Here is a 22350-nt window from a genome sequence, read left to right as displayed (position 1 = left end):
TCTGGAGGGAGGAACAAGTAGTACTTCAGCCCTTATTGATGCAAAGGCAAAAAAGGGTATGGCATGGCATCCCAAGTATAAGGAAATGTCTGAGCTAAAGACAATGGTGAAACGATGAAAACATGTGATTTTGGCAATACTGACTCTATGTTGGTCCTCTGGTGAATTTTGTGGAATTTTCCATGATTAGATCTGATCTTTGCATGTGTAATGTTTATGTGTAGTTAGAGATATGGCATATATGTATATATTGGGATATATACATATTACATATATATGCCAAGAAGATTAGCATTCAAACACTTAACCAGAAAGAAGATGTAACTACTATGACATTTAAAAAAGAAACCCTGGGTAGTAAACTGTCCTTCTACTGCCCTAAAGAGAGGAACAAGAGAAGGCAGAGACGCTTGGCTTTCCCCTGGGGTGCAGAAGCATTTTTCAAAGCTATTTAAATGATTGAAAGATTTAGGAAGGCTAGTTTTGAGACAGTTCAGATTAATTATTAGGATTTCCCCCTTGACTCCGTGGAGCAGAGACCCCATTTTGCAGGAGAGAAAAGCCCATTAGATGCTTTTATAAGGATGATTATTTAGGCTGCCTCAGGTTAACACAACCATTTGCTAATGGCTGATTATGCAACGATGGTGTGGGAATGCTGAACACCTGTGATTACGCAGAGATCCCTGGAGAGAGAAGGCTTCTAAAGGAAAAATACCTTTCCCTGGAGGAAAAGGAGAAGAGGGGGAGGGGAGGTTTCCTGGAAACATCTTGAGCTCCTGCAGACAAGAAAAGGTTTAATCGATAAGGCAGCTGTGCTAGCAGAATGGTTTAATTCAGAAGGCTGGTGCACTGATCTGTGAAGGGAAAGCCCTGGAGATGGCAGCGGGATGTAGTCGAAAAAGGATACCAGCGAGTGAAGTAGGGATGAGGTCCTGTGCCGCTGGTTCAGCCTGGTTGGCTGGTGAGGCTGGAACTGTTTTTACCCCTACCTGGAGACTGCCGAGCTCAGGAAACTAAATGTATCAGTCAGACAGAGAGGACCAAAATCCTTCCTGGGGCAGGCTCTCCCTCGGAAGCTTTGCAGGGCTTAGTTTCAATGCGAGCCCGAGTCTGAAGATGAAAAACGGGTTTTCAGGTTTATAAAAACTTCATTTCTTCAAGTCCTGCTTCCCTCCTCCAGCTTCCCGGGGACCAGCTGTGCCGGGCATTGTCACAGTGGTCAGCCAGTCGGCTGAGTTTTTCTGTTTTTGTTGTTTTTTCCCCCCGCCTTTCCACATTTTTCTCTTTAGGGGTTATTACTCACATTCTTCCCCACCCCATCCGTATCACCACGCACCCCGTCCTTCCTCCCCTCCCCGCCCCCCACCTTCCGAAAGCACTGGGCACTGTTCGAGCAATCTCCTTCCCAGGGTAGAGAAGTGATTAGAAATGTAGGATCACCCGGCTGATAGCAGCTATGAAAGATTTTCAGGGAATTGACCTTGGAGTTTCTGCCTGTTGGAAACCATGGCAACCGGTGCTCCTTTCTAGAAAATTACTTCCCTTACAGTATTCCTGTCAGTCAGGGAAGATCCCCTCTAAGTTTCAGACTAGGTGCTTTGAAAAATGAAGGCTAACAAGTCAAACCTCTGCATGCAAGATTTGGTGGCTGCACTGAGTAACATAAACCAGAGGCAAAACCAAATTTATCTCTGTTGGATTTCTGTATTGGGGAGGGGAGGGGAAGGGAAGGGAAGGGAGAGGACCCACATGCACACCTGAACAAGAACAATAATAGCTTTTTGACTAAAAGTGATATAGCTGGATAGCATTTGATTATAATCAACTTGGAGTCAGAAAAGACCTCTGTTCAAATTCTACTGCTTAATAGAGAAAAGGAAGAGAGGTTTGCCATTTGTTTGAAGTGACTATAGGATTTGGTGAAAACATTTGATTTTTATTTTTTAAAGGATTGGGGAAACTTGAGCTTGTTTGAAGGCAGCGAGGAAAGGAATAAAAAGATAAGGAGGAGAGAGACAACTAACTAGAGGGACTAAGAATGACTAAAAAGCAAGCTACTGGAAAAGATGGGAAGTTTGCCACATAGATTGACTCTTCCTTTCACTTGAGCACTTAGAGGTCATGGTAGGGTTATTAATTGGCTTACTTTCAATATTTTTGTGTCTCAGGGAATAGGGAGGGCTGAAGAGAAGGAGAGAGAAAGGGTGGAGCAATCAAAACACACACAACATTTATTAAGTTCAACATTTTATTTGGGCACAATTTGTGACACAAAACAATTACAAAAGTAACATGGAAGATCACTGATCACAGATAACCAAAACAGATATAATATTAATGAAAGAGTTTCAAATACTGTAAGAACTACCAAAAAGTGACACAAACATGAAAAGAGCATATGCTATTGGACAAACAGTGCCCATATATTTGCTTGACACAGGGTTGCCACGAACCTTCAATTTGTAAAATATACAATGTTTGCAAAGCATAATAAAGCAAAGCAAAATAAAAGTAGGTCTGTATATTAGACTGTACACTGCTACTGGTCTTTAGCTATATTTCTCTAGCTTTCACTTTGAGCAAGTTTAAAACTCAATGGTTGGGGGGGGCAGCTAGGTGGCTCAGTGGATTGAGAGCCAAGCTCAGAGGTCCTAGGGGCCTCAGACACTTCTTAGCTGTGTTATCCTGAGCAAGCCACTTAACCCCCATTGCCTAGCCTTTACCACTTTTCTGCCTTGGAACTAATACACAGTGCTGATTCTAAAATGGAATGTTCTCCCAGCCACATTAGCCCAATGAGTTGTCTCAGAAACCAAACAGGGAAAGAGTCTCTTTTGTTTATTCCAGACTCTGCTCTTTCTCTTTCCCCCATCTCTCATGCTCCCAAATGATCACAACCCCAAGGCTAGTACATTAAAGCGGTGTTTCTTTTAATGTATCTGAGAAAAATCAGAATAGGAAAAAGACTGATATTCAATCATTTTGAGCAAAGACACTAAAAACACTGGGAGAGGAAAGGCAAAGTCATAAACACCTCTCCTCTAAATCAGAGTTGTCAAACACTAGGCTTATGTGTGACCACTCTTAAATACTGCTAGAACCAGATTAAAATGTAATGGGGAAATATTTAACAAAATAATTAAAAACACAATAAAACATAATGTTAATTTGCAGTTGCCCAAGTCAATAGGAAGCTCACAGGGATCCTTATCCCCATTTCTTTCTGAGTTTAAAGCTAAAGATCTAAATAACAGCTTTAAGCACTAGCTGGAGATAAACTATACATGTTTACAGAGTATGAGAAAAGGACTTCTGCTCATCTTTAGATGGATATCATTCATTTATTCATTTAATGACTTGTATCAGTGTGCTACATGCTATGGAAGAAGAAAAATAAATATAACACAATCCTTACTTTTAAGAAGCTTGAAGTATTGAAGGAGAGAGACAACATATTCACCAATTACTGGAAATTGTCTTTTTTTTTTTTTGTTAGAAGATGGTCTACTCTAGATTTTTCTTTTTTCCTTCTCCTTCCTTTCTTCTTTTACTTACATCACAGGAAAAAAGTATCTGGTGAACATTAAAGCACTCCAGAAATATGACACAAATGTAGTTATTCCTGTCTGGTTTCCTAGTCTCTTTGGTGTAGTCCTTTTGTTTCAGTCAATGATGGTAAAGGTTTTTTGTTGTTCTTTTTTTTTCAGTAAACATTTATCCAATTTGGTCTTTAATTATATGTAATTGATGTATCTTGAGAGGCTTTGGTCATTTCTGTGATGGTTGATATCAAAGGAAAAACACTGATCAAGGACTACAAGTGACCCTGGGAACATATGAGGTTCAGATAATCATAATGTAATGACCTTGTGCCAAAAAATGGCTAGGTCAAAGTCACCTTGTGCTGACATCCAACCATTGCTATTGCTCTTTGATTTTTAAATTCTGCAAGGGAAAACTACGCACACTGGCCTCTTTGCCTTTCTTTGAATTAGACATCCATTTCTTGGCTCAAGTCATTTTCTGTAGGTGTAATTTATACCTGGAATGTTCTCCCTCCTCATCTCCGCCCCTTAGCTCCCTTGGATTCCTTCAATTTCCAACTAAAATCCCAATTTTTATAGGAAGCCTTTCTGAATCCCTCAATTCTTAAGTGCCTTAAATCTCTTGATTAATTTCTATTTATCCTGAATATAGCTTGTGGTAGAGTTTTGTTTGTATGTTGTCTCTCCCATTAGATTCTGAGTTACTCCTGAGTCCTGACTACCTTTTCCCTTTCTGGGCTTAGTATGATGCCTAGCATGGGGTAGGTGCTTAATAAATGTTTGTTGACTGACTGCCTATAAGTATATATAATAGGATATATGACATATAATATATACTATATAATATGAATATAGTATTCAGGCTCGATGTATAAATCTCCATGTTCCATACATCCATACAAATAACAATAAATACAAAAATAAAAATGTAATGAGCCCACAAATCATACCCTATTCCTGATGTATAGAGTTAGTGACTACAAGTAAACTGTGTCCTGGTCACTTTATATAGAAGAACTGAGAAAAAGAGCCATGTAATTCTCATTGGATCAAAAGGGAAAGGGTTAACCTTGTCTCTGGAAGTTAGTATTTTTATCAGGAGGAAGATTCAGAGCAGCTCCCTCTTCTGGGCATGTAAGCTAATATTTGACTTTTGCTTCTTTACAAAGAAAACTAAATGGAAAAGAAAAGAAAATTCACTAAGCAATTATTAAGTGATTGCTATGTGCCAGGCACTATACTAAGCACAGAGATACAAAAAGAGGCAAAAGACAGTCTCTGCTCATAAAGATCTTCCAATTTAATGAGATTCTCTATGACTCTGAAGAGTTGGAGGAGAATCCTTTCTGGATGATCAGGAATATTCAGTTTGCTCCAGAATTAAAGAGAGATGAAACTACTCTTGTTAGTGGAGGAGAGCTACAGAAGGGAGGCAACCTGGTGCAGAAGGAAGAGCCATGGAAGGAGTCCTACTAATGAAGGATAATCCCCACTGACATGGGATTGGAATTTCAGGACATTAATTTAAGTCACAGAGACCATACAAGACTTTGGGGGATTATTTGTTCAGTGGAGGACATGAGGGAGAGGAATAAGGAATATAGATGCGTCTTATTTTTACTATTAATTTATAATTTTTCAAGCCTTGAGAGCTTGTGTGCCTATTAGGGGAGGTGGTGGCTACCCTTGGGAAAGGTCAGGTACTGATGTTCCTAGGTTATCTGGTTCAGGAAATGATGAATTACAAATTGAATTGAAAAGAATATCTTCTATCATGTCTCCAACCACTGATCATCCAGACTCTACTTGAAAAATTCTTTTAAGAAGAAGCCCTATAAGTCCTTGGGCAACCAATATTAAATTATCACATTGAACTACAATAAGCCTTTCTGCTCATGTTCACCCATTGCTTCCAGTTGTGCTCTTTCTGACCACACATAAACACACAATATCCTTGATGCTCTAAATTCTTAAAAAACAACTCAACTACACCCTCATGCGCAAAACATTTTCAGGAAAAAAAAAATTGACATTCTCCCAGTGGACAGTCTGTAGTTCTCTCAGCATCTTGGCTGCTTTCTGCTGGACACTTGTCAGCGTATGAGCATTCTTTTTTTCATATATGGCCTCCATATTCCTTGTCTGACCAAGTCAGAGTGCAATGGACCTCTCTCAGCATTCATTATGGACATACTTCCTCTCAATAATGGCTAGGATAAGAAGGCTGTGGTTATTGTTTGGGGGAATGGAGGGGAAGAGTGGGGAAGGGGATGGCTGTGCCATGTATATTGAGTTACATTGAGCTTATGGTTCATTAAAAACCCCAGATATTTTTCATATGACTTACTGTCTGGCTACTTTTCCTTTTCCTCTGTCCATGCAATTGTTTATTTTTTAATCAAAGATAAGTTCTGGAGATTCCTTTGAATAGATAAGTGATCATACATATATTCCTGCCAAAGATTTTTTGGGCAACTACCCATTTTCTCTCCAATGGTTTCCTTTAATTAAAAAAAAAAAGCTTTTTTTCATTTCTGTTGACATAGGGAATATGATTTAAAAAAACAAACAAACCGATGATCCTTCCTTGACTTGTGAATAGAAATTATATTGTTTCTATATGTCTCTTTAATTCACAAGGGGGCACTGCTGCCCAGTTACCCAGCCCTTTCAAATGATGAAGACCCGGTGCCGGCAAGTCCACTGATCATTTCCAAGCAGGCATATGTATCACTCAACATTAGTGAACACTTGAAAAAATACTAAGTTCTCTAAACTGCTACCTCCATTTCCTAGATTTCCCCCCTTTTTGTGGCTGGTAGAGCTCATTACATTAATGCAGTCTTGTCAATTTGTTCAATTAAACTCTTGGTTTGAGTCAGCAGGAGACTGAGAGGTAGAGAGAACCAAAATGGGGAAGCACTCCTTTCTCCCAATTGTCTCCTCCCTGCCAGGGATCAGTAGCATACTGGGTCCTTAGGATATCTCAAGTCTCTTTTCCCTAATCTTGAATTTGCCCTACGTTCCATAATTTCCAAGTATATCCATGGTAGTTACTGTGGATAAGAACTGGCATCTGCCTAGGCTAGCTTGTCCCTAGGGAATATTACTACAAAGGACCCTTTTCTTAACCTTATCAGAATGGCATCCAGGGGAAGTAATAAGCAACCTTTCTCTTGATGTAAATACTATTTTCCTTTTTGTTTGAGAGTATTTACCAGGAGAAACTGTCACCTAATTGCTAATGATTCTAACACCTTTTAGAACACTTTCTAATCCCCTTTCCTTGATTGAGAGAAGACTTCATCTATCTTTGAGCAAGAGGAAGGGAATATTTGAAACAAAAAAATCCTAAACCATGAATCAGTAAGGTTTCCTCTACATAACTTATTTTAAAATTTTATTTAAAAAACATTTATTTATTTATTTTAAGATTTTTTTTCATGGTTACATGATTCATGTTTTTCTCCCTCCCCACTTCCCTACCCCCCTCCCAGAGCTGACAAGCAATTCTACTGGGTTATACATATATTATCACTCAATAACTATTTTCATATTATTCATTTTTGTAATAGAATAATCTTTTAAAACCAAAATCCCCAGTCATATACCCATGTAAACAAGTGATAAATCATATGTTTTTCTTCTGTGTTTCTACTTCCACGGTTCTTTCTGTGGATGAGGATAGTGTTCTTTCTCATGAGTCAAATAGAATTGTCCTGGATCATTGCATCGCTATTAGTAGCAGTCCATTACATTTGATTGTCCCACAATGTTTAAGTTATTATGTACAATGGTCTCCTGGTTCTGCTTATTTCACCCTCTATCAGTTCATGTAGATCTTTCCAGTTCTTTTTTGTTGATGTACATAATTTTATTTTGTTTTCTATTTTATTTTTAAATTTTAATTTAGAATATTTACCATGGTTACATGATTCATGATCCTCCTCCATTCCCCATCATTTTCTCCTCCCTCCACCCAAAGCCTACAAGCAGTTCCACTGGGTTATACATATATCATTGTTCAAGACCTATTTCCATGTTATTCATATTTGCAGTAGAGTGATCTTTTAACATCAAAAACCCTAATCATATCCCTATCACACTATGTGGTCAATCATATATTTTTCTAATGCATTTCTGGTTCCACTGTTCTTTCTCTGGATGTGGAGAATGTTCTTTCTCACAAGTTCCTCTGCATTGTTCTGGATCATTGCATTGCTGCTAGTAGAGAAGTCCATTACATTCGATTGTGCCACAGTATACCAGTCTCTGCAGAATGTTCTCCTGGTTCTGCTCCTTTCACCCTGCATCAATTCCTGGAGGTCTTTCAAGTTCACATTGAATTCCTCCATTTCTTTATTCCTTTCAACTCAATAATATTCCATCACCAACATATATCACAATTTATTCAGTCATTCCCTAATCGATGGACACCCCCTCATTTTCCAATATTTTTCCACCTCAAAGAGCGTGGCTATAAATATTTTTCTACAAGTTTTTTTCTTTAGTCTCTTTAGGGTATAAACCCAGCAGTGATATGACTGGATCAAAGGGCAGGCAGTCTTTTAAAGCCCTTTGCACATAGTTCCAAATTCCTCTCCAGCATGGTTGGACCAATTTACAACTCCACCAGCAGTGTATTAGTGTCCCAATTTTGCTGCATCCCCTCCAACATTTATTGATTTCCTCTGCTGTCATATTTGCCAGTCTTCTAGGTATGAGATGATACCTCAGAGTTGTTTTAATTTGCATTTCTCTGATCAGGAGGGATTTAGAACACTTTTTCATGTGGTTATTGATAGTTTTGATTTCTTCATGTGAAAACTGCCTATTCATGTCCCTTGACCATTTGTCAATTGGGAATGGCTTGAATTTTTTGTAAATTTGGCTTAGTTCCTTATATATTTGGAAAATTAAACAGAAGAGAGTTTTATTATAAAAATGTTCTCCCAGTTTGTTGCTTTCCTTCTAATTTTGGTTGCATTAGTTTTATTTGTACAAAACCTTTTTAATTTGATATAATCAAAATCATTCATTTTACATTTTGTAATGTTCTCTATCTCTTGCTTGGTCTCAAATTCCTTGCTTTCACACAGATCTGACAGGGATACTAATATATTTTCACCTAATTTATTTATGATTTCACTCTTTATATTTTAAGTCATTTACCCTTTTTTGAATTTATCTTAGTACAGGGTATAAGATGTTGATATAAACCTAAATTTCCCCATACTGTTTAATAATTTTCCCAGCAGTTTTTGTCAAATATTGAGTTCTTGTGCCAAAAGCTGGGGTCTTTGGGTTTATCGAACACTAGCCTTTTTCATTATTTCCCTTGATATTCTTGATCTTTTGTTCTTCCATTTGAACTTTGTAATAGTTTTTTTCCAATTCTATACAAACATTTTTGGTAGTTTAATAGGTATGGCACTGAATAAGTAGATTAATTTGGGTTGGATTGTCATTTTTATCATATTAGTTCATCCTATCCAGGAACAGTTAATGTTTTTCCAATTGTTTAGATCTAGATTTAATTGTGTGAAAAATGTTTTGTTGTTGTGATCATATAATTTCTGTGTTTGTTTTGGCAGATAGATTCCTAAATATTTTATATTGTCTAGAGCAGTGATGGGCAAACTACAGCCTGTGGGCCAGATGCACCCCCTGAAATGTTCTATCTGGGTCAATTCACAATTTCAACAATGCATTAGTGTCCCAATTTTGCCACAACCCCTCCAAAATTTATTATTTTCCTTTACTGTCATATTGGCCATTCTGCTAGGTCCTTTACAGAACATAGGAAAGAGTTGAGAGAATATCTTCCTTCTTGTATTATTTCATGTTTTCTGGAAGTCAATACAAAAACCTTTCCAACTTGTGAAATAAAAATCCTTCTTAGATGGATGAGAGATGATAAAAACCCACATAGGAACCTCCCCAGGGCCAGTAAAGCACAACCCTTGAAATTATTAAAAAACAAGTTTATTAAGGGTAGAGAAATGATAAATATCATCATAAATCTATCAAGCTATAGCTACTCCCTCCAATCTGTCATTCCCCCCATGGGGTTTGCTCTTCTGATCTTCTCAAACCCTTCCAATGTCTCCCTGCTCTTACCTAAGATCCAAAAAGCTATCTGACTATAAACTAACCTAATAAATATGGATTAACATAAGGACAAAGAGGAATGAAGGACTCACAGGTATATTTGAGCCATTACGTAAAGCCTGGGGTTGGCTTCCCTAGATAACCCAAAATCCCAGTTGTAAACCCTTGGGATTTCCTTGGCCAATTGGACTTCTGGCAGTTGGATCATAGGAAGGTGGTCTCTGTATCTCAGGGAAAAAGCAGTCCACTCCAAGGCAAACTCTCAACCAAGGAAATCACTAATCTCTCCACAAGATTAGGACTACCAAGAGAAAATTGACAGAGCAAAACTTCCTTCCAATTCAGTGGAAACAGGAGTCAGAGAATGACTGCTAATGCCAGTAAAACCCCCACAATCCTTTTCTCCTTGTCAGAATCCTCTCCTGGGGCTTGTATCCAAATTCTTCTCTTTTCCTCTTAAAGCTAATCCATGAAATTTTCTCTATCCTTTACTTACTTCCTATACTTGGATAATCCCTCACCCACCATGTATCATTAGAAATAGGTACTGGCCATCAGGTTCAACCAATTTTTGGCAGGTCTCAATCCCATGCCAGATTCATGCCTTGGGAACTAACAATCACTCGGTCAGCAAACACTCACTAAATTCCTGCTGTGTGTCAGGCATCATGTGAGGTGCTGAGGATACAAATACAAAGAATGAAACAATTACTCCTCTCAGTCATCCCTAAACCCATTCTACAAGTTTCACTCTGGTGTCCTTATTCACCATCACTGTCCTTCTCTTTTGGCCACTGGTACCAGTGGAAAGAGTATTCAATTTGGAGTCAGAAGACATGGATTCAAATGATAGATTTGTTGCTTACTACCTGTTTGACATTGGGCAAGTGATTGTCCCAGTTTCCTCAGTTGAAAAATAAGGGTTTAGACAGCCTATCCCCTCAACTCCTTTCTAACTCTGTTTTGAAATCTGATGATCCATGATGCAATGTGAAGAATAAAAACATCTGACTTCAGAAATTGCTCTGATTCTTTAAGAAAAAAAAAATCTGAAAATTTAACCTCATGGTCACAGGCAGGAAGGTACCTATTAAAGTTTGCTTGGCCTCTTGGCTGCTTTTTTAACCTCAAAAGGAGTTCTTTTAGATCCCAGGTGATATTAAATTGTTCATCTCTTTTTAATCATTAAAGGGGATGGGGCCTGAATTTTAAATTCAGCAACGCCACATCAATAACACAAGTTCTTTCTCTCCTTATGTTTTTGTTTCCTCACTTATTTCTTCACCCTTTTCAAATTTTGTTGCTTTCTGGTGGCTGCTTCTACCAAAGTAGAATGCGTAAACTCAAAGCCTCAATTTCCTCTTTTGCAAAAGGAGGGCCTCAGACTGGGTGCCCTGATAGTTGATATCCCCTCTAGCTGTCTTTGCACAGGCCATCCTCCATACATGGAATGTGTTCTCAACTCTTTTCTGACTCTTGAAATCTCTTGATTTGTTATAAACTCTGCCTAAAGCCTACCTTCTACATGAAGCCTTTCCTAATCCCTACAGTTGGCAAGTATCCTTCTCATATACCCTTCTCTCAATTATACTGTATTTATTTTGCATATACATATGAATATATGACCTGCACTGGTAAAGAGAGTTTCCTCATCTGGGTATTCCTTCCCTAGACCAGTGAGATCACAGGTTCCACCCCTAGCCCTCTCCTTAATTATGGCAATAATACCTGTTCTCCAACAAGACATAAGCTCTTTAAGGGCAGAGACTGCTTGATCGGGTTGGTTTTTCTCTCTGTATCCCTGGAGTCTAGTAGAGTGCCTAGCACTGGGTAAATGATTAACAAATAGTTATTGATTTATTGATCTCGAAAGTCATATCTGAAACCACTGAGTATCCTGGACATTCTTCAAGAATTGCCTTAGTTGAATTATTTCCTCATCTGGTGTGACAAGCCTTCTGGTAGCCAATTTTTTTGACTATACTCCAAGGCTCTGACCTAACCCAAAGGCTGTCAAGCTTGGTAGGGCATTCTAGAGTTTGTTTGCACTCCTGCTAGAACCTCAAAGGAGCCATTCACTCTTTGATACCAAGAGGCAGAGATCAGGGCGATTATGATTTTTAACAGGAGAAAAACAAAACTGTCTACTGTGTTTGTTCTGCCTATGAATTAAAAAAACTCAATTCAACCCAACTAGCATTTATTAAGGACCTTCTATGTGTAAAACATGACAATTGTGGGGGAGGTAAGGATGAGGACATTGGTCAAATATACAAACAAGCCAGCCATCCAGACCTGCCTGAGTGGAAGTGACATTCTTCTGAAGGTATGTGGAAGAAGAGGGAGAGGAGTTCCAGGAGGAGGTGTTAATCAGTAGACATAAGAACAATGGAATTTTAAGAACAGAGGCTGCAGATAACTAACTAAAGGGGTAGGGAAAGGAGGAGGTTGCCTCTGAGCTATGTTTTAAAGAAAGCTAAGGGCTTTAGGTAAAGGGAAGTAAAATGGGGAATCTCTTCAATAGGACCATTTTTTTCACGGGGACCCTGTCTATACTTTTTTCCTTCCAGATTCTCTCTTTTTTGCCAACAGACTAGCTCTTCTCATGAGTGTCCTTTCCTTTTTCCCCCAATGTTGTTGTTCAGTGATTTTAAACATGGCCCACTCTTTGTGGCCCCATTTGAATCATTTTTGGGGGGGCACAAAGTTACTGAAATGGTTTGCCATTTGCTTCTCCATCATCATCATACAGATGAGGAAACAGAGGCAGAGTTAAGTGACTTGCCTAGGGTCACACAAGTAATAAATGTCTGAGATTGGATTTGAACTAAGGAAGATGGGTCTTCCTAGCACCAGAGCCAGTACTCTCTCTACAATGCCACTTAGCTACCCTACCCTTCCTCATTATTCTCCACCCTTTATGGACTATCTTTCCCCAATAGAATATAAGCCCCTTGAGGATAAGAACTATCTTGTTTGCTTGTATTTGTACTTAGAGTAGTTTCCACTTAATACACACTTAAGAAAAGTTCTATAAAACCAATCTTTTAAATCAATCAAGATTTATTAAGTGCTTACTATATATCAGATCTCTCTGTCTCTCTGTCTCTCTCTCTCTCTCTCTGTCTCTCTCTCTGTCTTTCTTTCTCTCTGTCTCTGTCTCTGTCTCTCTGTCTCTGTCTCTCTCTTTCTGTCTCTGTCTCTGTCTCTCTGTCTCTCTGTCTCTCTGTCTCTCTGTCTCTCTCTCTCGCTATATAGATATATATATACACTAAATCATAGGTATCTAAAAGAAGGTCAAAAATAATCCCTGCAATTTATGAGAAAGAACACTATCCACATTCAGAGGAAGAACTATGGGAATAGAAATACAGAAGCAAAACAACTGCTTGAACACATGGGTTGATGGGTATATGTTTTGGGATGTAGATTCTAAACAATCACCCCAGTGCAATTATCAATAATATGGAAATAAGTCTTGATCAATGATACATGTAAAACCTAGTAGAATTGTATGTCAGCTATGGAGAGGGGGGGAGGTGTAAGGGAGAGGGAAAGAACATGAATCCTGTAACCATGGGAAAATATTCTAAATTAATTAATTAAATGAAAATTTCAATAAAAAGTAATCCCTGCACTCAAATAGGTCCCACCCCAATGGAAGAGACAATGTGCAAATAACTAGTAGGTAGATACAGTGGCTCAAGATGGCATTAGCCATTACATAAAATTATTCTTTTGAAATGCTTTGAGGAAATATGGTGGGGAGTTCTGGGTCCTAGTCTTTGCTTTCCCATTAACTCTCTGTATGACCTTGAACATGTTACTTCATCTGGTTTGGCCTTGAAGTTGCTATAGTAAGTGTGGTAGAAACAAGTCAGAGGACCTGAGTTCAAATCCCAGCCTTGCCACTTACTGAGACACCTCTCTGACTTTGTCACTTCTGTTACTCTTGGGCAAGTCATCTCAATTCTCTTAGGACACAATTTCTTCTCCCGTAAAATGGTCAATTCAGACCAGATAATCTCTGAAGTCTCTCCCATCTCTATGTATGCCTATAATAGAATGATTAAATATTCTCTAAGGCCCATTCGAGCTCTAAAATTATCCACAAAGGGCATCAAGAGTTTCATAAAGGCCAAGAACCTGCCACTAAATAAAGGGTTCACCACATAAATATATGTCATCTCATGTTCCTGTGCACAATGCAGACTAATTGACTTTTGGAAGCCAAGGCCTGCTTTGCCATTTCTTCTCACTTTATCAACCTCCTGCTTCCTCTCTCTGGTCCTGCCCCTTTCACATGAAATCATCTACAAGCCAGAAGCAATTTGCCATTCGAAGCTCCTGGGAAGTATTAGGAGGGGAATAAGCTTTGTCTGAGTCAGAGGCGGGCCTGATTCTGTACACACTGCCCCAGCGTTCTCCTCCATCTACCTTGCATTCTTCCAGAACAAAGCCTCAACAGTTGGAGGGGGAAGAAAAGACTCCAGCCAATATAAATAACCAAGACTTAAGGATGCGTTTCAGAGGTTACTCTGGGTTTTTGGCAGCATTAAATAAATGTGTCATTTAGAAAAGGATATTTAAGGAAGGGCATAGGAGAAGAATTAAATGAGTACACAGCCTAGGGCTATGCCAGAAGTTGGCTAGCTTGGCCACCACCAGAATGTGTTGGGAAAATGGGAAGGGAAGAGTGAGGAGAAGATGAAGAAATTCATGAGGCAGGGCTGCTGAAATGTCTATCAGGTTTTGTTTGAAGACAACAACCTTTTCACTAAAAGTACTTTTTAAAATGTCCGCAATCTTCATGGAAGAGGGTGAGCATAAGGATAGCTAAGGATTTGAGAATGGGGCTAATTGTCCAGTGTGGCTCAGGGATATGGTCCTGCCATCCCTAAGATTGATCTAGACCAGTGGTTCCCAAACTTTTTTGGCCTACCTCCCCCTTTCCAGAAAAAAATATTACTTAGCCCCCTGGAAATTAATTTTTAAAAATTTTAATAGCAATTAATAGGAAAGATAAATGTACCTGTGGCCATTACCACCTTCCTGGATTGCTGCAGCACCCACCAGGGGGCGGTGGTGCCCACTTTGGGAATCACTGGTCTAGACTGAGTCAGAGTAACAAAGGAAAAGGGAAAGGGTATCCTCTGAATGGGTGAACAAATTATGGTACATAAATGTAATAGAATTTTATTGGACTATAAGAAATTATGAAATGGACAGTTCAGAAAAAGATGGGAAGACCTGGATGAAATGATGCAGAGTGAAGAAAGCAAAACTTGGAGAATAGTTACAATGACAACAATATGACAGAGAAAAACAACTTTGAAAGACTTTAGAACTCTGTTATTATAGAATTGGAGTTAGTTGGGGCATGCCTAGGTAGGCTTATGAAGGCACACTTGAGGGGCCTATGGAGAATGCCCAGACTAGCCCATGTTACGGATAAATCCAGTCCAGAGGATTGAAAAGGAAGCAGATACCAGAGAGAAGATGAAATAAAAAATGTAGAGGAAGACATACATTTTCAAGAATAGTCAATGTGGGAATTTGTGCTTTTCTGAATGGTACAGGTTTCTAATAAGGGTTTATTTTGTTTTCTTTTATTCTATGAAGATAGAGGGAAATGAATTTATTTTAAACAGAAATTAATACCAATTGATAAATGATCAAAGGCTAGGAACAGGCAGTGCTCAGATGTAGAAATTAAAACTATTTTTAGTCATATGAAAAAATAATCAAATCACCATTAATTAGAGAACTATAAATTAAAACAACTCTGAGCTACTACTTCACCTATCAGACTGACTAATATGACAAAACAAAAAGGAAAATGACAATTTGGAGTAGATGTGGAAAAACTGGGACACTAAAATGTTGTTGGTGGAGCTGTGAACTGATCCAACCATTTTGAAAATCAATTTGGAACTATCCTAAAGATAGCCCAAAGATAGCTCAAAGAACTATAAAACCATGTGTATCTTTGGTCCAGTAATACTAATACTAGGTTTACATCTCAAAGAGATCAAAGATAGGGAGGAAAGGACTCATGTGTACAAAAATATTTGTAGCAGCTCTTTTTTGCATTAGTAAAGAATTGGAAACTGGGGGGGAGGTCTGGGAATGAGTGAACAGATTATGGTATATAATTGCAATGGAATACTGTTGTGCCATAAAAAATGACAAATAAGACAATTTCAGAAAAACCTGGAAAGAGTATGAAGTGATGCAAAGTGAAATGAGCAGGACCAGGAGAACATTGTACATAGTAACAGCAGGAAAGTATGATGATTAACTGTTAATGACTTAATTGTTATCAGCAATGTAAGGATCCAAGACATCTCCAAAAGATTCATGACAAAAACAGTTCTCTATCACAATAGGAGGAACTAATGGAATCTGAATGCATAATGAATCATAGCATTTTTCATTTTATTTTCTTAATGAGTTTTTTACACAAGCAATATGTGTCTTCCATCAAAACATGACAAACATGCAAATATTTGTTGTATGATAACACATATATAACCTATATCATATTATCTGCCATCTCAGGGAAGGAAGAAGGGAGAAAGAACATGGATTGCAAAATGTCAGAAAATGATTAGTTAAAAATTTTATGTACATGTAATTGGGAAAAATATGAGAAAAAATAAAAAAGTGAGTGTGATATATAACAAAAGGTATCAGTTAAAAATTAAATTATAAAAAGAAACCAAAACAAGTGGAGAGACCAGTTCTAGAGAAAGGAATCTTGTTAATCAACAATTGAGTTTTTATTAAGCTTTTACAATGTGAATCAATATACAAGGCCTTCTTTACATGGCTGAATGGGCCAAAAGATTAAATCTTTTGGATGAAGAATCACAAAAGAGACTAAGGGGTCATGAATAGAGGACTACCTTTAAAATGTAGAAGAACTGAGTTGAGTCCAATCTCTAACACATTAGTTATGACTGAAGCCAGTTAAGTTACTTCTCAATGTACCTAAGCAACTTTCTAGGACAAAAGTTATATAGATGAATTACTGAATTGCTTCTGGGAGGATCTGGAGTTCTTCAGGCTGATGAAATCAAAAGTCCAGTCCCAAAATACAAACAAATAACAATGCTAGGCATAATTGGAGGATAGACAGTGAGGGAGTTAAAAAATAATTGAAGGGAATAGCAATATGGCATTAAGTTAATTAATGGAAAGAATATTTAATTGGGAGTTTGAAGAGCTGGATTCAGGTCCCAGTTCTTCTATTAGCTTTGTGAAATGAATTTATTCATGTCATTTCTCTTGAGTCGAAGTTTCTTAACATATAAAATGGAGCAGTGGTCTAAGTAATCTCTTCCAACTTCAAAATTCTATGACTATGAAAGTTCATTCTTTTAAATGGTTTATAATCTAGTTAAGGAGACAGAACATAAAGTAGATTAAAGTAAAATACTTTTATCAAGCTACATATCAATAACTTCAAATTAATATAATACAAATTTGAGTTCATAGGTAGCCACGGGGCTTCAATAGGAGTAAAGAATCAGATGAGTGGAAGGTTTTCTTGTGGAGGTGAATTTTGAATCTGGTTTTCAAGGTGGCAAGGAAGGGAGATAATAAGCATTTATATGCACTTATTATGTGCCAGGCACTGTTGTAAGGTATATGTTGCATTATTCTTTATAATTATTGTCTTTTCAAAAATACTGGGAAAAAACTGGAATGCATTTTTGGTGGAAAAGAGGTATAGAATATCACACAGTTTATACCAAGATAAAGTCAAAATGGGTACATGATTTAGACATAACGAGTGATACCATAAGCAAATTAGAGGAGCATGGATTATTTTATCTGTCGTATCTATGGAAAAGGGAAGAATTTATGACCAAACAAGAGATAGGAGTACCATGGGTATGAAAGAGATAATTCTGGTTACATTAAATTTAAAAGGTTTTTCATAAATAAAACTAGTGCAGCTAAGATTATAAGGGAAACAAAAGAGACAGGTAGATAGCTCAGAGGTTAAAGTACCAGACCTGAATTTAAATCTCACATTTCCTAGCTGTGTGGCCCTGGGCAAGTCACTTAACTCCAATTGCCTAGCCCTTCCCACTATTCTGCCCAAGAACTGACACTTAGGATTGGTTTTAGGTTAGAAGGTAAGGGTTTAAAAACTGGCAAATTTTTTAACAGCAATTTTTTTTTCCAACAAAAGCCTCATTTCTCAAATATACAGAGAACCGACTCAAATTTATAAGCACACAAGTCATTCCCCAGCTGATAAATGGTCAAGGAATATGAATAGACAATTTTCAGGAAAAAAAATCAGTTATCTATAGTCTTATGAAAAAATGCTCTAAATCACTATTGATTAGAGAAAGGCAAATTAAAAGAACTCTGAGGTACCACCTCAGCTATCAAATTGGCTAATATGACAGAAAAGGAAAGTGACAAATGTTGGAGAGGATATGGAATAATTGAGACTCTAGTGTACTGTTGGTGGAATTGCGAATTGATCCAACCATTCTGGAGAGCAAATTGGAACTATGACCAAAGGGCTATAAAACTATTCATACTCTTTGACTACTGTTAAGATTAAAATTCTCTGGAGGTTGTATCTTAATTTATAATTATTTGTTAATTATATTTATTTATTAAATAATAAAACACGGATCAGAGAAGAAAAGGCACCAGCCACATGTATTCCTGGATGTTCCCTTCCCAAGAGTCCTCCCCCCAGACAGTTGTGCCAGCTTCCTAGCCAGACCTCAGGTGCACTGGACTCTCCTAGCCAGACCAGAGCCAGACCCTGTGTGTGTGATTCAGGGCTCCCCTAGCCAGCCCTCCTCTGAGTTGGTACTCTCCTAACTGTCTTCCCGCTGGACTAGCTGTGGAGTCATATCAGGGGCGCACCAGTACTTGCCTAGCCAATTCTTCTCTCAGCAGTTGCAAGGCAAAAAAAGAGTCTTATTTCCTTTCCCTAGTCCAATTTATGGTCCTTGTGATGTCCCTTTCCTGAGCTCCTCTGATTCCGCTAACTCCAACCTCAGTCTGGATCACAGGTGAATCTTCCAGATGCCAGGAGTCATCATATTGTACTTAGAATGGCTGCACAGCACAGCATTGTAGGGATGATTCCACCCATTTCTTCAGAGAGAAATGGTTCAGAAGTTCAGAAGGAAGGTTCTTTGCTTTAAAATCCAAAAGTTGTCTCAAGCTGCCAAAAAACGGGATATAGGCTAGTGTGAAATTTCCACACCCAGCAATAATACAACTAGGTATGCATCCCAAAGGGATGAAAAGAAAATTACTTTTATATACAAAAATATTTATATCAACTTTTTTTGTGGTGGCAAAGTATTGGAAATTGAGAGGATACCCATCTGCTGGGGAATGGCTGAGCAAGTGTGGCATATAATGAAATATTAGTGTGCTATAAGAAATGATGAGCAAGATGCTCTCAGAAAAACCTGGAAAGACTTACATGTACTGATGCAAAATGAAATGAGCAAAATCAGGAAAACATTGTACACAGTAGTAGCAATATTGTACAATGATCAAATATAAAAGTGACCTAGCTATCCTCAGCAATACAATGATCCAAGACAATTCCAAAGGAGGTATGATGGAAAAATGCTCTCTACCTCCAAAGAAGGAACTGATAGAATCTGATTGCAGATGGAACATACTTCTTTAAACCTTTCTTTGTTTCTGTTTGTATGGTGTGTGTGTGTGTGTGTGTGTGTGTGTGTGTGTGTGTGTATGTGTGTGTGTGTGTGTGTGTGTTTTGGTCTATGCTTTCTTTTCAAACAGTACTACTATGGAAGTATGTTTTGCATGACTGCACATGTTTAATCTATATCAAATCACTTATTATCTTAAATGGGGGGAGATGGGGGAAAGTGGTAGGGAGGGAAAGGATTTGAAACTCAAAATTTAAAAAATGAATATTAAAAGTTGTTGGTACAGGTAAATGAAAAAAAAACATTTGAAAATAGAAAAAAAATTGGAAAAAAATGGCCTCATTTGATAGAGATGGAGTGGTGGAAATACAAATTTTTTAAGTGGAGGAAAGGATTTGACCTTAGTGAAAAACGAAGTCCTATGTGATGATTGGCAATTGGCTAGTTTAATTGAAGTATCTCATCTATGTATATAAGTAACAAAAAATGAAGGGAGCAAAAAAGAGGAAAGCAGGAAAATAATAACTAATACATTGTATTAAAGCAGAGATTCTTAACCTCAGGTCCTCGAACTTGTTAAAAAATTTTTTGATAAATATTATGATTGCTTTCCTTTACAATTCTATGTATTTTAGTTTTATGCATTAAGTATTATTATGAGATGAAAGCTGTGGACTTCATCAGAGGGCCAAAGAGGTCCCAGACACAAACAGGAAGAGAATTCCTGCTTAAATTGCAAAATGCTTTTATCTATGTTATCTTATTTGAGCTTCACAGTAAACCCTGTAAGAGTCAGGGCATAATCCCTACTTTACATAGGAGGAAACTGAGTTTCAGAGATATAGCATACCTTGGAAAGGTTATAGGTAAGATCACCACAACCACCTTACCTGGAAAGAGGGAGGAGAGACAATTGGTAGAGGATCACAAAGGCCAGGCTAGGAAAGATAACTTGACTACAAAAAGCACAACACATTTCTGACTTGGGGAGAAACAAGATGGAATAGTTAATCTCGCAGCAGTGGGGTAGGGTGGATTAGAGGGACCAGATAACTGCACCTGGAAGATTCATTAATGATAGAAAGCAGCAGAGACCAGCCCAAACCAGAAATATCCCCCCAAACCTTCTCTGGAATGTAATTGTTCTTTTGTTTTATTTTCAATAGATTACACAGGGCTCAAAGCAATTATTCCTGTAGACCTAAGGGCAGAGATGCTCCAATGTCATCACTTTATCAACTTCCTGACCCTCTTCTCTCCCTCTCTCATTGGTTTGATGGTTGTCGAAGAAACTCCATTGCTTCAAGAAGTTTCATGGCCTTACTTCATGTTCATCCAGGCATTTCTCTTTTCTTTTTCCTTGTTCAAAAAGTGGCAAACCTGATAATTCTCCTCCAGGGGCAGACTTGTATCTCTTACATACTTCTTTGGTACTCTTTTAAAAAAGCAATCATTTTAGCATTGTATGCATTGTCATTTTTTTTCTGTCGTGTGATAATTATTGCAATAGTTATAATGGTTGCAACTAAGGGCAGGCCTATTACCCCTCAGAGGCAGAAAAGAGAAAGCTGGATGCCATAGGAGAATTTGTGATCTAGGCTAGGATTTCCAAAGACTTCTCTGCTGTGATCAGTGTTAACTCTGATTGAGAGAATGTGCCAGAGTTATTTTCTATCTGGTAAGCCAGAGGCTTTCCATCTTTGTCTCTTCTCCACTTTTTTCTTCCCTGAGAAAGCACACACTATTCAGACAATTAGACATGTGGATTGAATTTTAAAATTTCATGAATCAATTAACTAGGGATTAATTTTCTTCACACTTAGGTGAGGGACTCCAGTTCTCTTAGATGTTAAACAATTTTAGAGCTAGAAGATGCTTAGTCTAGGCCAGTGATTCCCAAAGTGGGCTCCACTGCCCCCTGGTGGGTGCTGCAGTGATCCAGGGGACAGGTGATGGTCACAGATGCATTTATCTTTCCTATTAATTGCTATTAAATTTAAAAAAAATTAATTTCTAGGGGGCTAAGTAATATTTTTTCTGAAAAGGGGGCAGTAGGCCAAAAAAGTTTAGGAACCACTGGGCTAAGCAAACACCCTCATTCCCCCAACACTTAAAGCAACAACAACAAACTAGAATTTGGACATGTCTATTCTGTCAGTGAATGATGGAATAGTTGGGAAGTACTTGGTGGTGATGTGGTATAAAGACCTGTGTCATTGCTTTGGCTCCCTCGTTCATTATCTGTTTGACCTTATATTGGACAGCAAGCCCAAGTCTGAAGTCAAAGAAACCAGGTTGAAATCCTAGCTTGTATAGCCTTCAGAAAGTCACTGTATCAACCATTCACCTCAGTTTCCTTGTTTTTCATAGAAGAGGATTGGACTAAATGGCTTCTGAGATCCCTTCCAGGTCAGAGATTCTATGACTTCTCTAATATCTGCCTGGACTTCAGTTGTGCCAACTATAAAGTAAGAGAGGTTAGACTCAAGAATCTCCAAGGACCCATCCAACTCTAGAATTCCAAGTGTGAGGGAGTGAAAACTGTTGTATATCAAGAGCCAAGAATCTCCCTTTCCAGCTCAGGAAGATGGACTTGCTTACCCAAATTCATGATGTGAGTCAGTAGCAAAAATGAGACTAGAATTTTACCTCTTGATTTCTAAGCCAACTCTTACTGCCACAACACCTTCATGTCTTTTGGCATTTTATAGATGGGAAAAACCTAAGGCAACAGAGGATTCAACAAGTGGCCCAAGTTCACCTAGAAAATTAAGAGCAAAAGAAAAGAAAAGAAATAATAAATTATTTCCTTATTACCAGGTTAGGTTCACAACTAATCAGGATAATATAATACCATGATGACTGCTATCTAGCACAGAATAATAGGGGATAGGTATAAAATATATATTTTGCTAGCCTCAGTCTCCTTATCTATAAAATGAGCTAGAGAAGAAAATGACAAAGCACTCCAATATCTGCCAAGAAAACCTCAAATGAGGCCATGAAGAATTGGGCATGAC

General features: G+C 38.0%; 1 protein-coding gene across 1 annotated transcript in view; it reads left to right on the top strand.

Moving 5' to 3' along the window:
- Nucleotides 1-879: 879 nt before the first annotated feature.
- LOC123249421 (proline-rich protein 11-like) overlaps nucleotides 880-22350 on the top strand; it is a 176754-nt gene continuing 155283 nt past the window's right edge. Inside the window, 1 exon segment of the mRNA XM_044678449.1 lies at nucleotides 880-964. Coding sequence (XP_044534384.1) covers nucleotides 880-964 — 85 coding nt within the window.

Source organism: Gracilinanus agilis, chromosome 1, assembly GCF_016433145.1.
Source record: "Gracilinanus agilis isolate LMUSP501 chromosome 1, AgileGrace, whole genome shotgun sequence".
Taxonomy (NCBI): Eukaryota; Metazoa; Chordata; class Mammalia; order Didelphimorphia; family Didelphidae; genus Gracilinanus; species Gracilinanus agilis.
The sequence above is the reverse complement of the archived record's forward strand: the minus strand, read 5'-3'. Positions and strand labels throughout refer to the sequence as shown.